At 48.1% G+C, this 17,486-nt stretch overlaps 1 protein-coding gene across 2 annotated transcripts in view; it reads left to right on the top strand.

Annotated features, from left to right (window-relative positions):
• The window catches only part of LOC115468711 (cohesin subunit SA-2-like), a 312,673-nt gene that overhangs the window by 251,880 nt on the left and 43,307 nt on the right, over positions 1–17,486 (top strand). For both annotated transcript variants that reach the window (XM_030200630.1, XM_030200629.1), the window contains exon 24: positions 1,229–1,321. In XM_030200630.1, the coding sequence (XP_030056490.1) occupies positions 1,229–1,321 (93 nt within the window). The remainder of the gene's footprint in view (positions 1–1,228; positions 1,322–17,486) is intronic.

Here is a 17,486-nt window from a genome sequence, read left to right as displayed (position 1 = left end):
TGTGAGAGTGAGTGTAATAGAGAAAGAGAGAGAGAGAGAAAGTGTGTGTGTGTGTGACAGAGAGAGAGTGAGACTGGGTGTGAGTGTGTATGTGAGAGAGAGTGTGTGTGTGTGAGATTGAGAGTGTGTGCCAGGGCCCCCCTCTCCCTCCCTCCCAGTTCCAGGGTCCCCCCTCCCTCCCTCCGTCCCTCCCTCCGTCTGATTTCCAGGGTCCCTCCCTCCAAGTTCCAGGGGCCCTCCCTCCCTCCCTCTGTATTCCAGGGTCGTCGTCCCCCTCCCTCCGTCCGAGTTCCAGGGTCCCTCCCTCCGTCTGAGTTCCAGGGTCGTCCGTTCCCCCACTTCCTCCCTCCCTCTGAGTTTGTGTCCACCCCTCCCTCGCTCTGAGTTTCAGGATCCACCCTTCCATCCCTCTGAGTTTCAGGATCCCCCCTCCGTCCGAGTTTCAAGCTCCCTCCCTCCCAGTTTCAGGCTCCCTCCCTCCCTCCCTCTCTCCGAATTTCAGGGTCCCCCTCTCTGAGTTTTAGGGTCCCCATCCCTCCCAGTTCCAGGGTCCTCATCCCTCCCTTCCCCCCCCCCCCCCTTTCCAGTTCCAGCACCCCTCCCTCCAAATTTTGGAAATCATGTTCACTTACCAAGTCCCGCCCTCATTTCCTGTTTCTGCAAGGGCAGGACCAGAGCTGAGAGAGAGTGAAGGGCCGAGCCTGCATGCTTTTTACTGCTGCTGCCGGCCACCGTCACCCCAACTTGGTAAGTGAAGATGAGTTGTAAAATTCGATGGGAGGGAGTTCCAGTTTGTGGGTTACCTGTTTTGGACGCTGCCGTTCTGTTCTCTGAAGCGGCTCCCGCTGTTGTCCGCTGCCGTTCACCTCTCTGTGTTCTTGTTTGCCGGTGCCGTCCAGCTGTCACTGCTGTTAATTGTAGTTGCACGCTTCCCGCCTCCCTGCTAGGAGTAGTAACATCTCCTGACATCAGGCAAGCAGGGTTCTAGTGCGGGCCAGTGATGTCAGGAGAGGTTATGATCCCAGTGAGACACATTCGAACGTTGAAGGAGGAAATTATTATAGTAGATTTTAATCTTGATTTTTTTTGTTATTTCATATTTTTTATTGACCTTAGACATGGTTGCAAGATGATGATAATGATGTGCACTGAGTATGTAATTCATAGAATAGGGTGCCTTATTGCTCTAGCATTCTTTTAATTTGTTCATCTGTTTCTTGGTTTTTAGGAAACCCTTTTGTTATTGAGAACACAGACAATGCATTTCTGTGAGATCTGTAGAAACTATCTCAATCATAATAATAAAGCTATTCAAGAACAGGTCAGTATTTGTTCTACTTTCATTTTAATAAGTTTTCTTCATTTGGTTTACCTGTCTTTGTCAAAGTTTGCCAGTATAATCTGCTATTTGAGATGAGTGGCTATGACCACAATTGCAGTTACTAAGGAAGAAAACTAGCTATTTTGTTGGAGCCTTTGTGACTTACACATATTCATGTAGGGGGGGTCTTTTACTAAGTGGCGGTAAGCCAAATGTGGGCTTACCACACGCTAAACAGGAAGTACCGCTGGGCTACCACAGCAGCCCGGCGGTAGTTCCGACCCCCAGTGCGTATTTTCATTTATGTAGCACCAGTGTTTACCTCCGGATGAGTGTGGTAGCCTTTACCGCCACCTCAGTGGGTGGCGTTAAGTGCTCCCCCCTGAAATGGCCAAGTGACAAATGCTTCACTTGCCACATGTTCACTTGTTCTTTAAAATAACCCCAGCCTTTTGCCCGCTGCGGGAAAAGGGGGCCTCAGCGCACGTCAAAAACATGCGCTGACGCCAGCGCAGTTTCCCTTTTTCCGCAGCTTAATTCCCTTGCACTTTGAAGGAAGGCAAAAAAAAAAAAAACCATACAAAATTTATGATAGTTGTGTTAATTTAAAAAATCCATCTGTATAATAGAAAGGTGGTTGCAGTCAATTCATTGATGATCACCTATTAATTAAATTTCAGCAAATAAATCCTCATCTTCCCTTATCTCTGAGGACAAGGTAATGTATATTAACCTTTAGTGTAGGAGCATCATTTAAAAAAGTATTTGTTGAATTGGTTAGAAGTATCTCAACAACTTATTTTGCGACTTAATCAATCTCTGCTTAAAGAATATTTTGCTTTGAAGCAGTTTAGAATGTTTGTTAATATGACTCATTTTAATCATAGGGGGCTTTTTACTAATGTGCATTAAGCAGTTAGCTTGTGAATTAGCATGCAGTAGCTGTTAGCACATAGCCACAGAAACCATTACCTTCCTCAGCAACCCTCCAGACCGGTCAAGACGCTTGGGTTATGCATGCCTACCAGCAGAGGGAGACTGAGAAAACTAACTTCAAACTGAGTACATATAACCTGTGCTAGCCCTCTATCTCCAGTATTTTCTCAGTCTCAGCAGAGGGTAGACATGCAGCTGTGCAGCTTGTCCGGTCTGGCAGGATTTAGGTCCATTTTGTGAGACTAGTTTATTTTCAGTTGTTTCTAAGGAGAAGTTGGTGAAAGATCAGTTGATCCCTGTGCCTGGAACTCTGTGGTGTGCAAGGGGTTGGTAGGTCCGGTGGGGCCTACCATTGTCCCCTCTGGGGTGTCACACCCGGGTGGCCGGGTCCCTCCCCCGACTGGCTCTCCCGTTTTGGGCAGCTTTGTGCCTCGGCTGCAGTGTTAATCCTGCAGCCTTGAGTGCCATTCAGATTATAGCAGCAGGGCTCAAATAAAGTTAAAAAAAAAAAAAAAAAAAAAAAAAAACACCTCGTGTGGAGAGCTGCAGCAGCTGCACTCCGGGGTTTCCGGAGTTGTTCAGCCGGTCTGGGAGAGCTGGGCCAGTGATTCAGCGCCGGTGAGTGTTATTTCTTGATTTTTACTTCGCCGGTAGTAATCAGCTGTTTAAGAGGCGCGAGTATGTCGGGGAAGTTTCTTCGTTGCCGGCTGTGCGCGCGTCGGGGTGTTGAAGCGGCTGGCGGTCCCTGCCGCTTTTGTGGAGAGCCCACGGCCTCATCTCCCGCGCCTCCGGTGTTAGCAGCGGAGATTCCTTCTGCGGGAGCGCAGGAGGGTGGTGCGGCTCAGTTTGGCGCTTCAACGGCGGTCCCGATTTTGGCGGGAACCGCCGCCATCTTGGATTCGGGTCTTTTGGGTGCTGAGACGGTCGTGGGACCGCAGCCTTTCCCGATTTCGAGTCCCGCTGGGGGGGAAGCCTCGGGCAGCATGGGGTTCCCTCCAGAGTTTGTTTGGAGTTTGTTTCAGGCTTGGAAGGCGGGCCCATCGGGTGCGGAGTCCCTTAGTCCAAGGTTGGGGGGGGCTACCGCTAAAAGACCGCGAGTGGAGTGCTCTGAAGATGTAGAGGTCTTTTCTCCTCCAGACTCGGAGGGTGATTTTAGCCCCCTGGAAGAGGAAGAGGGGTCGGTGGCAGGGCAGGATGGGGACCTGTCTTTGCCGGGGGAGGACCCCTCGGTGGTTAGAATTTTTCACAGGGATGAATTGTCGGAACTCATTGAGCAGGTGTCTGCCACTTTAAGGTTTGATTCTGCGGCAGCTCCCATTGGGGATGGGAAGCAGGTGGATCCTTTGGTTAAGGGGATCAGGCGGGTCTCTCGCTCCTTTCCTATGAATGCGGACTTGAGAGATATGATCTCGCAGGAGTGGCAGTCGCCGGAGGCTCAGTGTAAGGTAGCTCGGGCTATGGCCAAGCTCTATCCCCTTCCTCAGGAGGACAGAGAGTCTCTCAGGCCTCCGACGGTGGATGCCGTGGTTACGGCAGTGACTAAGGCTACTGCTATTCCAGTGGATGGGGGGGCCGCGTTGCGGGACCCTCAGGATAGGAAATTGGAGACCTTCCTAAAGCGGAGTTTTGATCTGTCTGCCTTGGCGCTGCAAGCGTCTGTTTGTGGAGGTCTGGTGGCGCGGGCTTGTTTTCGTTGGGCGGAGAGGCTCCTGGATGGCCCGCAGGCTGATAGGGCTTCTCTGGTTCAAGATCTGGCCAAGTTGGAGATGGGGTCGTCGTTCTTGGCGGATGCACTGTACGATTTGTTGAGGGCATCGGCTAAGAACATGACTTTTGCCGTGGCGGCTCGGCGGGCCCTGTGGTTGCGGGGCTGGGTGGCTGATGCCGCTTCCAAGACTAAACTTTGTTCCCTCCCCTTTAGAGGCTCTTTGCTTTTCGGGGAGGAATTGGATAAATTGGTGAAGGGTCTTGGTGATGCTAAGGCGCCTCGGCTTCCTGAGCTTCGTCCCAAGGTGTCTAAGGGGGCAGCAGGACGGGGGCGTTTTCAGGAGGCTCGGCGGTATCGACCCGGTAGGTCTTCTGGGGGGACTAGGGGTCGGTTTTTCCAGAGAACCCAGTCCTTTCGAGGTGGCCGTCGCGGGGGGCGAGGCTCCTCTTCGGGAGCGTCCGGTACGTCCCGTGTGTCTCAATGATGGTTTGGGGACCCAGCCTCTGGTTCGCGTGGGGGCTCGCTTACGCTTGTTTTACCAGAGGTGGGTCCATATCACGTCAGACCAGTGGGTACTGCAGATAGTGCGAGACGGGTACGCCCTAGAATTCGACAGTCCCCTCTCCGACTTCTTTCTCGTGTCTCCCTGTCATTCAAGAGGCAAGGCGAGAGCAATAAGGGACACTCTGTCGCGTCTCATCGGTTTGGGGGCGGTGGTACCGGTCCCCAGGTTAGAAAGAGGTACGGGCTGTTACTCCATTTATTTCGTGGTGCCCAAGAAGGAAGAAGGTGCCTTCCGGCCCATTTTAGACCTCAAAAAGGTCAATGCGGCCCTAAAGGTTCCCTCCTTTCGGATGGAGACTTTGCGCTCAGTGATTGTAGCGGTGCAAGAAGGAGAGTTTCTGACGTCTCTGGACCTGACAGAGGCTTACTTACACATTCCCATCCTAGAGGCGCACCAGCGTTTTCTTCGCTTTGTGGTCTTAGGGAGGCATTTTCAGTTTTGTGCACTACCTTTCGGCCTGGCGACTGCGCCTCGCACCTTCTCCAAGGTGATGGTTGTGGTGGCGGCGGCGCTGCGCTTGCAGGGCATTTTGGTGCATCCATATCTGGACGACTGGTTGATTCGGGCCAAATCAAGGTCAGAGAGCGAGGAGGCCACCGGCCGTGTGGTGACCTTCTTGCAGTCGCTCGGTTGGGTGGTCAATCTGGCAAAGTGTCACCTGGTGCCTTCCCAGTCTCTGGAGTATCTGGGAGTTCGCTTCGACACGAAGAAGGGCCGGGTGTTTTTGACAGCTCCTCGCATCTCCAAGCTGCAGGGACAGATCAGGCGGCTCCGAGCACAGAGAGCGCCTTCGGCTCGGGCGTATCTTCAGGTGTTGGGTCTGATGGCAGCAACAATAGAGGTGGTTCCTTGGGCCAGGGCCCATATGAGAGAGTTACAGAGAGCCTTGTTGTCTCGTTGGTCCCCTCAGTCTCAGGACCTGGAGGAGAGGTTCCCTCTGTCGGGGGTTGCCCTTCGCAGCCTTCGCTGGTGGCTACACTCTCCGAATCTGGTGAAAGGAATGCCGCTGGACTCTCCCACTTGGACGGTTCTGACCACGGATGCGAGTCTCTCGGGCTGGGGAGCGCATTGCCTGGGGCAGGTAGCTCAAGGACTTTGGACGGTGGAGGAAGCATCGTGGTCCATCAATCGCCTGGAGACTCGAGCAATTCGGTTGGCTCTTCGGTCCTTTCACAGCCTGATAGAAGGCAAGGCAGTCAGGGTTCTTTCCGACAATGCCACGGCCGTCGCTTATGTAAATCGGCAGGGGGGAACGAAGAGCCAAGCGTTAGCTGTGGAGGCGGCGGAGTTAATGTTGTGGGCAGAAGCTCATCTGCAGAGCATCTCGGCGGGCCACGTGGCAGGGGTGGACAACGTGAGCGCGGATTTTTTAAGCAGACACACGTTAGACCCCGGAGAGTGGTCCCTCCATCCCTCAGTGTTCAATCGACTGGTGTTGGCATGGGGGCGGCCGGTGCTGGATCTCATGGCATCGGCCGACAACGCTCAGGCCCCTCGCTTCTTCAGTCGTCGAAGAGATCCTCGGGCCGAGGGCATCGACGCGTTAGTGCTCCCGTGGCCGACTCAGCAGTTGCTTTATGTATTTCCGCCATGGCCGCTGGTGGGCCGCGTGGTGCAGCGGATCGGGCACCATGCAGGTCTAGTGGTTCTGATTGCGCCCAATTGGCCTCGACGTCCGTGGTACGGAGACCTGGTTCGGTTATTGGTGCAGGATCCCATTCCGTTGGGCTCCAGGGTGAGATTGGTTCAGGGGCCGATCGAGATGGCCGACCCTGCTCCATTCTCGCTTACGGCCTGGCTCTTGAGAGGCTCAGATTAAGGAAGAAAGGTTTTTCAGCCAGGGTAATTGATACCATGCTGCGTTCTCGTAAGAGGTCTACTTCTTTGGCTTATGTGCGGGTGTGGCGCATTTTTGAGAACTGGTGTCAAGAGCGGCAGTATGTTCCTCTACGGGTTTCCATCGCGGAAGTTTTGGAGTTCCTGCAGGACGGTCTGGACAGGGGGCTCTCGCTCTCTTCCCTGAAAGTGCAGGTTTCAGCGTTGTCTTGTTTCCGTGGAAAGATTCAGGGGATTTCCTTGGCGGCTTCGCCGGACGTGGGGCGGTTCTTGAAAGCTGTCAAGTTGCTTCGTCCACCTCGTCGGCCGACGGTTCCGCCTTGGGATTTGAATTTGGTGTTGGAGGCTCTGGTAGGTCCTCCGTTTGAACCGTTGGCGTCCATCTCGTGTAAAGATCTTACGTTAAAGACAGTGTTTCTGGTGGCCATTGCTTCGGCGCGTAGAATTTCGGAGCTACAGGCTTTGTCTTGTAGAGAGCCTTTTCTCTCCTTGGCTAAGGAGAAAGTGACTTTGCGGACAGTTCCTTCGTTTGTTCCTAAGGTGGTATCCTCCTTTCATGTTAATCAGGTGATTTCGTTACCAGTGTTGGGGGATAGGTCGGGTGATCTCTCTCAACGCCGTTTGGCTAAGTTAGATGTTCGACGCATTTTGCGGTCGTATTTGAGCAGAACGCAGGACTTCCGAGCGTCGGATCGTTTGTTCATTTTGTATGGAGGTCCCAGAAAGGGGGAAGCGGCTTCCAAGGCCACTTTGGCTAGATGGTTAAAGGAGACTATTGCCTCGGCGTATTTGTTGAAACGTCGGGCAGTTCCCTCGGTACTGAAGGCACACTCTACTCGGGGGGTAGCCGCCTCTTGGGCGGAAAGTAGTTTTATTCCCCCTCAGGACATTTGTAAGGCGGCGGTGTGGTCGTCCATTCATTCTTTTGTAAAGCATTATAGAATTGATGTGCAGGCAAAAGAGGATGCTCGGTTTGGAGCGGCTGTGTTGTCTTCTGCTTTTCGTGGGTCCCACCCTTAATGTGTCTACTGCTTTGGTACTTCCCAAGCGTCTTGACCGGTCTGGAGGGTTGCTGAGGAAGGTGAAATTAGGCCTTACCTGCTAATTTTCTTTCCTCTAGACCCTCCAGACCGGTCAAGAGCCCACCCTGGTTCGTATCAGAAGTAATTCAGCAAAAGTAATTTTCAGCCGGGTCAGTTATCAGAAGTATTTTGAGCCGTGTTCTGCTATGTCTGTTCATTTGATATTCAGTATGGTCGGAGACATTTTCTTTGACTCTAATGTTCTGCAGAGTGGGACGCCTGAGCGTTTCATCTGTTTAAGCACACTGTTGGTGTTTACCTATTAGTTTTCCAGGTACAGGGGTTTTATTAGTTTCGGAGTTACTGTTACAGGGATGTGTTTCTCTGCTTTGCTAACTGTATACTGGAGATAGAGGGCTAGCACAGGTTATATGTACTCAGTTTGAAGTTAGTTTTCTCAGTCTCCCTCTGCTGGTAGGCATGCATAACCCAAGCGTCTTGACCGGTCTGGAGGGTCTAGAGGAAAGAAAATTAGCAGGTAAGGCCTAATTTCACCATGTTGGCATGACAATAGACACTAATTCACATGCTAACAGCACAGTGTGGTATGCGGCAGAACAGGAGAGTCACAAGCCAAGAACACACCTGGTGTGACGCCCCCAAACACTTCTGCCCTGCCCACTAGTGACATACTAACAATGAAAGCCAAAGGACAGGGCTCTAATTTAGCACTCCAGCTTCCCTTGCTCCCTGTGTGGCTTCACCAGTTGCACATAGGTAGCTACAGCCCTGGGACAGGGCATGGGTGGGGAATGGGTATGGACTGCACCAGGGGCGTATCTGTAATGGGGCCACGGGGGCCAGGGCCCCCGTAGATTTGGCCCTGAACCCCTCTACCAACGGCCCTCGCAACCCCCCCCTCCCGCCGCCAACCTGCCGTCGCCTTCCTGTGCTGGCAGGGGACCCCAACCCCCGCCAGCCGAAGCCATTGTCCTTTGTTCGTTTGTTTTGTTCTTTCTGAGTCTGACTCGTCTCTTGACGTCCTGCACGTACACAACGTGCAGGACATGTACAGGACGTCAGAGACGAGTCAGAACAAACGAACGAAGGGACAACAGCTTCGGCTGGCGAGGGTTGGGGTCCCCCGCCAGCACAGGTAAGCGACAGCGGGCAGGGGGTCGAGAGGGTCGTCGGGCGGGTGACAGTTGGAGGTGGTTCTGGTGGCCGGGGGGTGGCGGCAATGGTAGCAGGGGTCACCAGGGGGGGGGGCTAAAATGTGCCCCCTCACCTCGGCTCTGGACCCCCCCTACCGGCGAAGTCCAGATACGCCCCTGGACTGCACATTGCAGTTAGCACAAGGCACTTTACCATGTGCTATCACTGGTCTAGACAGCACAGATGCTGAATCTGCCTCCTTGCATGCTTTCTTACACTTACTGTGTTGGAAAGTATTTTCTGGGTAGTAACTGTACTTGGCATGCCCCCAAACAGTTGGTGCACATGCTTTTCATAACTGTAGCACACTTTAATAAAAGGGTTCTCACAGGCAGACTGCCCTTCAAGTTCCTTATGCGTATGTCTAATATACTTATACATAGTAATGTCTTACCCTAACCTCAATCAGGGAAGTAACATAATATGTTACATTTCTGTAACTTTTATTATGGTAAAATGAAGATACTTATCTGTACCAGGTATTCTCTGAGGACAACAGGCTATATGTTCTCACTGAAGTGTGTCTTGCGCTCCAAAAGAGCTCTGCTGAAAGCTTGATACAAGCTCTGGACCGGGCAATACAGCATTACGTTACCCAATTGTGAGAATATTAGCCTGCTTGTCCTTGGAGATACCTGTTTGCTTTCTTGATAAAATTCACCATTATTTTGTGAAATTAATTTGACAGGAAATAAGTTGTTTTTTTAGATGAGCTTAGATTTATGATTTAACTCTGCATTTTTCAGTAGTAGCTCAAGGCAAGTTACATTCCATTCCCCAAAGGGCTTACAATCTAACTTTGTACCTTGGACAATGGAGAGTTATGTTATATGACTTGCCCAAAATCACATTCTCACCCTGCAACTCTAATCATCATGCTTATGTTTATTAAAACTTGATGAATTCCCTTTTTAAAAAAATAAACTAAAGCAATTAAAAACACATGAAAGAAAAGAATGCCAGAAAATATATAGGAAAGAGACAATCATACCAAAGGCACTTAAAAAAATAGTTTCCTAACTACTTCATGCTCCTCAAACACACCAACCTGCAAATGCAAATATACACTAAATATTTATTTTTAAATGGGTTTTCAGAGCTGCCTTAAAGCTCTTTAACGAAGGCTCATCTCTTAAATGTAATGGAAAGCTATTCCACAAGAAAGGAGCCAAAAAATAAAAGGTGCTGCTTGTAGTTTTCTAATAGGCCTTTCTAGGACTTGGAAGAACAAGTCTATGATCGTTCAGTGAGCGCAGACAACATTTTGGAGTATAAGGGATAGCCAAAGATGCAATTTAATCCAGTAAACCGGTATGAATTGCTTTATAGGTCAATGTAAGTACCTTAAATTGAAATCTTAAATGAACTAGTAACCAATGTAATTTCAATAGCAAAGAAGTAGCATGATCTGAGCATCTTGTATGACATAATAAATGAATTACTGTATTCTGAAGGGTTTGAAGACTCTTCATTGCAGAAATTGGGAGACTGGCATAAACCACATTACAATAATCCAGTGTCATGTCCCCTACTTCAGTGCAAGCGGCGTCCTCGGGCTATGCAGGGTCCTGTCGACACACACAATTGACTGGCACAGCCCTGAGCCATGTGTGTGTAGTTCTTCTCTGGCTGCAGGCTCCTTGATTATTTTGCTTCCATGCACCTGGCTCTGCTCTCTCTCTCTCTCTCTGCCTGGCTTCCCTTGCTTCTCTCCTATTGGTCTTTCGGTTCCTCCTTCCCCTGCTCTTGTCCTATGGCTGTGCTCCTTCTCCCTGCTGGTCCCTGCTGATGTCAGACGCCAGCACTTTATCAGCTGAGCTCTTCCTGGACTCCATGCTTCGGCTTCTACTTTGGTAGGTGTTACTTGCTCAGTAGTTTGCTTCTTCTCTACTTTGTCCCTCGTTGCTGACTTTGCCTGTACCTGGATTACTCTCTTGCCTGCTGCCTACCTACTGATTTTGCCTGTACCTGGATTACTCTCTTGACCGGCTGCCTGCCTATTGACTTTACCTGTGTCTGGATTGCTCTCTTGACCTGCTGCCTGCCTATTGACTTTACCTGTGCCTGGATTACTTTCTTGCCTGCTGCCTGCCTACTGACTTAGCCTATACCTGGATTACTCTCTTGACCTGCTGCCTGCCTGGCCGATACGTTCACCACCCCGCTTCCAGCTCCGTCTCGTAAGTCCTGCAGGCTGCCCGCATCTAGGGGCTCAACCTCTGGGGAATGGCGGTCAGCGCAGGTGAAACCCGGGGTTGTCCAGCCGCCAAGCAGAACCTGGTCCGAGTACCGGACTCAGCAGTGCTCTACTTGGTACAAGAACTCACAAGTCTGACATCAGCTGGGAACAGACAAAAGCATGAAACAATGTATGTAGTGCTTAAAAATCCAAAATCCCTCTTACCGATTTAATCCTTCGGAGAGCGAAGAAACCCCGTTTCAAAACTGCTGAAATTACAATATAGAATCAGTTAAAACATCTAAGTATTTAAAACTGTCGACAGGGAGTATTGGTTCACCAAACAACACAGGTATTATAGAAGGAACTGGCCTGTAAGCCAGCAGATAGTCAGGTTTTTTAAATTTAAGATCAAGCAATGCTCACAAAGCCAAAGCATGATTGCAATAATGAAAAATCAGGATTTGTAACAGACACATAATGAACAAGTAAAATATTGTCTGCATAGAAATAAGAACTTAATTTCAAAGATTGAATTAGATGCGCTCAGAAAGCAAATAGAATATTAGGTATTATTAGGAAAAGAATGGAAAACAGAAATGAGGACGTTATAATGCCTTTGTATCGCTCCATGGTATGATCGCACCTCAAATACTATGTGCACGCACCTTGAATATTGTGTGCAGTTCTGGTCACCGCATCTCAAAAAGATATAGTGGAATTAGAAGAGGTACAGAGAAGGGTGAAGAAAATGATAAACGGGATGGGATGACTTCCCTATGAGGAAAGGCTAAAGCGACTAGGGCTGAGGGGAGATATGATAGAATCTATAAAATAATGAGTGGAGTAGAATGGGTAGACATGAATCACTTGTTTACTCTTTCCAAAAATACTAGGACTAGGGGGCACACAATGAAGCTACAAAATAGTAAATGTAAAACAAATTGGAGAAAATATTTCTTCACTCAGCGTGTAATTAAACTCTGGAATTTTGACACTGTGGATCGTGATTTGCTAGCATGACTGACAGAAACAGGTGTCAATGGAACAGTACTTGCCTGGTTCAGATCCTATCTATCAGACAGGCAACAATCCATAATGTTTGGCAGCAACTCATCACCATCATGGACACTGACCGGGGTACCACAAGGATCAATACTGTCACCTATTCTGTTCAATATCTACCTCAAGCCACTAGCTGAGCTGATTCGGTAAGTGGACACTCAGTTCTACATCTATGCAGATGATGTGCAGCTACTCATACCCATTGAACCTGACTTACCTACAGCCTTGAATAAACTGATTTCTTGCCTAACATCAGTTCAAGAATGGGCTAAATACAACAAACTGTGCCTGAACCCAAGTAAAATTGAGCTTCTCTCGGCCCCTAATACAAGTGGATACATACCTGACTTCAAAACCCTTTTGGGTAGTATGAACTCCACCTCAAATCACAAGTCAGGAACCTTGGAATACAGTTAGATTCAACACTTACTCTGATTCCCCAAATCCAAGCAACCTTCAAGAGCTGCTTCTACTGTTCGCGACAGCTATGCTGTCTCTCTCCTTACATCAAAAGGTAAATCTTATTTCAGTTGTGTATGCCATGATAACATCAAGACTGGATTACTGCAATGCACTATACAATGGTCTGACTACAAAGGGCCTGCACCAGCTCCAGTTGATTCCGAATGCAGCAGCAAGACTCATAGAAAGTTGCAAGCAAGATGGCCACATCACACCATTTTTGCAAAATCTTCATTGGCTGCAAGTATAATACAGGGCTAAATTTAAAGCTCTATGTCTGATCTTCAAGGCCCTGAAAGGAAATCTCCCTGAGTACCTGAAGAATAGGATCATCCTCCACACACCGCCAAGGACATTAAGGTCCTCTCAAGGACTATCACTAACCACATCCTCTCCAGAAGACATTACACGATGTGATACTCGCAAGCAAGCCTTCTCCAGAGTAGCCCCCACACTCTGGAATGCACTGCCTGAAAGGCTGCGCTTAACACAAGACTATTCTACTTCAGGAAGAAGGTGAAAGCTTGGCTCTTTAACCAGGCCTTTAGTGGAAGAAGTAACTAACTTGTTAGTCTCACTCACACACACAAGGAGTGACTTGGGCTGCACGTACTGCAGCACGACATATTTATCCACTCCTACCCTAGCTGAGATCATATTTAACCATCTCTCTGACCTCATGTGCAACTTCCTTTAAATCAGTCACCTTATTTTCTAACTCTTCTTACTCTCATACCTATTTATATGTTACATCTTTGCTTACCCTTCACTGTCAGTTAAAATGTTCTATTACTTATTGTGTTGATATTGTAAGTAGTGTACTATACCATACTTTGTATTGTTTGAATATTTTTATGGCTGTAATTGCCTATTGCTCATGTTTGATCTATTCTTACTGTACAGCGCCTTGAGTGAATTCCTTCATAAAGGTGGTAAGTAATCCTAATAAATAATAAATAAATTACATGAGTGCATAAGTATTGCCATACTGAGACAGACTGAAGGTCCATTAAGCCCAGCATCCTGTTTCCAATAGTGGCTAATCCAGGTCACAAAATTAATACCCAGTAGGGTAAAGTTTCTTGATTTTTTTTTTTTTTTTTTTGCATGTTGCCATTACCAGGAACTTCACATGTTCCAAGCTAGAAAATCTATGATAGTTTTGCCATCTGTCTTTCAGCTTCTTGGCATCTTTTTTAGTTCTGAGAATTAAAATAGTGTGCTAGACTCTTTGATCAAATCAGTAGTAAAATTACGTATCCTCCATTATTATAGATTTAGCTTTTACTTTATGTATTAAAATGTATTAACTGTGTGAAGAGAGTCACAAAGGCAGTGCAAACAGCAAACTTGCATAGCTTTGTATCTAGACTTGCCAAGTCACCAATCACTGGGTATGTGATACATACATTTAGGACTTTTCTCCAGCTCACATGCCTAAATGTGCTTTTCACACACTTTGGCTTTCAGCTGCTCCCCGTGGTCTATCATTTCTTTCTCTTTCTCCCTTTAATTCTCCCCTCCCATGGCCCATCAACTGTCACTGCCAGCAAACCATAAAGCTTGCCTGTGTGGTCAACAGTATTGAAGACACGCTGCCTCCAGCCAGCACAGGCCTTCTTTCCTCTGCCACATCCCTCCTTCTCTAATGCAACTTCCTGTTTGGAAGGATGTAGCATTAGGGAAGGAGGCCTGTACTGGCCAGAGGCAGCCTGTCTTTGGTGTTGCCGACCACACATCTTCATAATCTTCCAGAGGAATTGTAGAGTGAGAGATGCCAGGCTGTTGGAGAGGCTAGAATGGAGATAGAGATGCCAGGACTGGGGAATGAAGGAATAGATATCAGGACTTGCAGGGGTAGGAGACAGATTGATGCTGGACTCGTGGAGAGGGAGCAGGACAGATGGTCAAGGGAGGGAATTGCAGACCTTGGGGGGGAGGAGGGGTACGGGAAGGAGAGGAAGAGATGCCAGAACTTGTGGGAAGGAGAAACAGGAAGAGTTGCTGGACCCACAAGGGTGGGGGGGGGGAGGAAGAGAGGGAGATATATTGGCCCCTGAGGGTGAGGGGAGAACGAGAAAAGGAAGAGAGGTGCTAACCTCCCAGGAGGGGGGACAAAAGGGAAGGAAGAGAGATGGAGAGATGCTGGCCTCCAGGTGGAGGATGTGGAAGGAAGAGAAGAATAAGTGGAGAGGCTGGACATGTGGAGGGGCAGAGAAAGGGCAATGCTGAATATGGGGAGGGGGAGAGTGACAAAGATATGAATACAGAGGGGAGGTGCTGAACAAGGCAAGAATAAGGGCACAGAGAAGGGAGATTCTAAACATAGCGGAAGGATAGGGGCAGGGACACAGAGGGGGGATGTACTGGACAGAGCAGATAGGGATATAGAGGGAAGGTAATGGACAAAAATGGAGAGAGAAGAAATGCCAAATGGATAAGGAGACCCTAGCAAGAGAGTTAAGAGAAGACAGAGGAAAGCAGAAACCAGAGACTGGTACCAACACGATTAGAAAAATAAAATAACCAGACAACAAAGTTAGAAAAAGGAATTTTATTTTCTCTTTATTGATCAGAATATATCTAATACACATATGCCAGAAACGGTTTTAGACATGGCTAGGACCAGTGAGAAAAACCTCACTTATTGGCTTTCAATCTCTACATGACAGCAATAAATATCCATGGAGGGAAAGAGAGAGAATTGTTTGATGTAGGGTAGGATGGGGTAGGGAAAGGGAGGGATAGATACTGCACAGGAGGGGTGAAGGACAAGAGAGGAAGAAATGCTGGACATGGTGGTTGTGGGAGGGAGAGATAGATGCTGCAGGGAGGAGGGATATTAGACCTGGGATGCAAGGGAGAGAGGGAAGAGGAAAAATAGAGGGAGTGATGTTGGACATGAGGGTGGAGGAGAAGGAAGGGAAGGAGAGATCCTGCACAGGAGGGGGGAAGGAGGGAGATGTTAGATCCAGGGGCAGAAGGGAGTGAGGGAGGGAAGATAGAGGGAGAAGTGCTGGACCACAGGGAGGGAGACGGAGGTAAGAGAGAGAGGCCAAAAAGATGCTGGGGTGGAGTGGAGAGAGATGTCAGGCTACGAGGGTGGGGAGGGGAGGAAGAGGGAGCAGATGCTAGGCTGGGGAGAAAGAGGGAGCAGATGCTGGGCTAGAAGGGTGGAGGGAGGGAGGCACTGGGAATGGTGGAACTATGTGGGAGAGGCCAAGGTGGGGGGGGGGGGTGCTGGCAAGGAAATGAATGAGAGTAAGATAGTGATTACAGTGGGTAGAAATATGGTAATGGGGAGTAGATTGAAGATAGAAGGGAATGGAAGGCTGAGGAAAGAGTGAGATGGAGAATGGAAGAGCTAGTGAGTGAAAGAAGGAGATGGAAATTTGATAGGTATCTGAAAAGTAAAAAGAAGGAAAGGGGTTAGAAAGAGGGTGAAATTTGAGTGGACAGAGGCGGGAAAAGCCAAAATGGAAAGATCAGTATGCAAGTGTTGTGAGGGAATGGAACGAGAAAAGACAAATGGACAGCAGCCACGAAGAATTAGCAGAAGACAGACAGGAAAGTGGAAAAGAGAAACTGGAACCAATATGATAGAAAAATAAAACTCCCCCCCCCCCCCCCCCCCACCACCACCACCAATCCCTATCATGTCACCTGAATCCCATTCACTTCCCCTGATTGCAGTTCCAGATCCCTCACACTCATGATCACAAGTCTAAACACCCTCCACTCCCCTGATCAAAATTCCACTACTCCTACCCCTGATCACAAGTCTGAACCTCCCCCACCATTTCGATCAGAAGTTCAACCCTATCTCCCTGAAAAACTCCTCCCATTTTGTACATCTCCTTACACCTGTCCTCAAACCAACCCTCCCCCCCCCCCTCCCCCAGAACCTCACTCACCTCCGAGATGTATCGGGATGGAAGGTCTGATGGTCCAGTAGCAAGGAGAGGGAAAGTAAAGGTTCAATTTATTCTTGATATACTATGAATAAAAAAAAAATAGCTAGGTGGTTTATGTAATAAAAAGGATAACGAAAGGAAAAGGTCAAAGGGGAGAGATAATAACTAAACTTAAACAACACATACAAAAGGATGACATAACGGGGATAGTCCATTAATTACAAATCCCTTTCAATATGGGGAAGAGACAGAGAGGTAGGGAAGAAACAGGTTTTGGATAGAGGCCAGTGATAGCATGGTCGACAGGCTAAGAGAGTCAGGATTGTGGAAATGCCTGGGTGAAGAGAGAGGTCTTAAGAGCTTTCTTAAAGCATGAAAATGAAGCTTCAGTTTGAAGAGAGAGGGGCAGACCATTCCAGATGGATGAAGTCACAATACTAAAACATATATTACAAATTAAATCAAGCCAAACATGGCGGTAGGATGGGTACTGTAAGTAGATGTTGATTAGAGGATCGAAGGGTACGTTGTGGTGTATACGGAACAAGGAGATCAAAAAGAAAGGAATGAATTCCAAAGTGTAAGACCTGGTGTGTGATGTCGTAAAATTTTTCTATATGATTTTCAAAAAACAACAGGTAGCCAGTGCTATTTGATGAAATAAATTTGTCTCAAGGTATATAGGAACATTTACTGACAACATTGGATATATGTGGGTAAAAAAAAATCAAACTGTCAAGTGTGACACCTAAAATCTTTATGGAATCTTTGAAAAGAGTTTCAAAACCATGACTCATGGGAGGGAGGAATGTGGGAGGGTAGGGGTGGTTATAGAGAATATAATAGCTTCAGACTTTTTTCCCTTTATTGGGTAGACAGTTGGTAAGAGGGCAAGTTTCTTTACAGTTTCCATCGAATAAGCTGGTTAAGTATTTTAGACAGCTTTCTGGCTCATTCCCTATCAGGCTGCTTCCCTATGGAATTCTCTCCCGATAACTGTTAGCTCAATATCTAATTATTATTTGTTTCGCAAGCAACTTAGGCCCCTGTTTACTAAGCCACGCTGTAGGTGTGTTAGCTTTTTAGCACACGCTAACACTAAAGACACCCATAGGAATCTATGGGTGTCCCTATCATTAGTGCATGCTAATTTTAAGCATGCTAAAAAGTTAGCACGCGTACAGCGTGGCTTACTAAACAGGACCCTTAAAGCGGTCTTATTTAAGTAGACTGTGGGTTAGCTTGCATAACATTTAATATGTT

Source organism: Microcaecilia unicolor, chromosome 4 (assembly GCF_901765095.1).
Source record: "Microcaecilia unicolor chromosome 4, aMicUni1.1, whole genome shotgun sequence".
Lineage (NCBI taxonomy): Eukaryota > Metazoa > Chordata > Amphibia > Gymnophiona > Siphonopidae > Microcaecilia > Microcaecilia unicolor.
The sequence above is the reverse complement of the archived record's forward strand: the minus strand, read 5'-3'. Positions and strand labels throughout refer to the sequence as shown.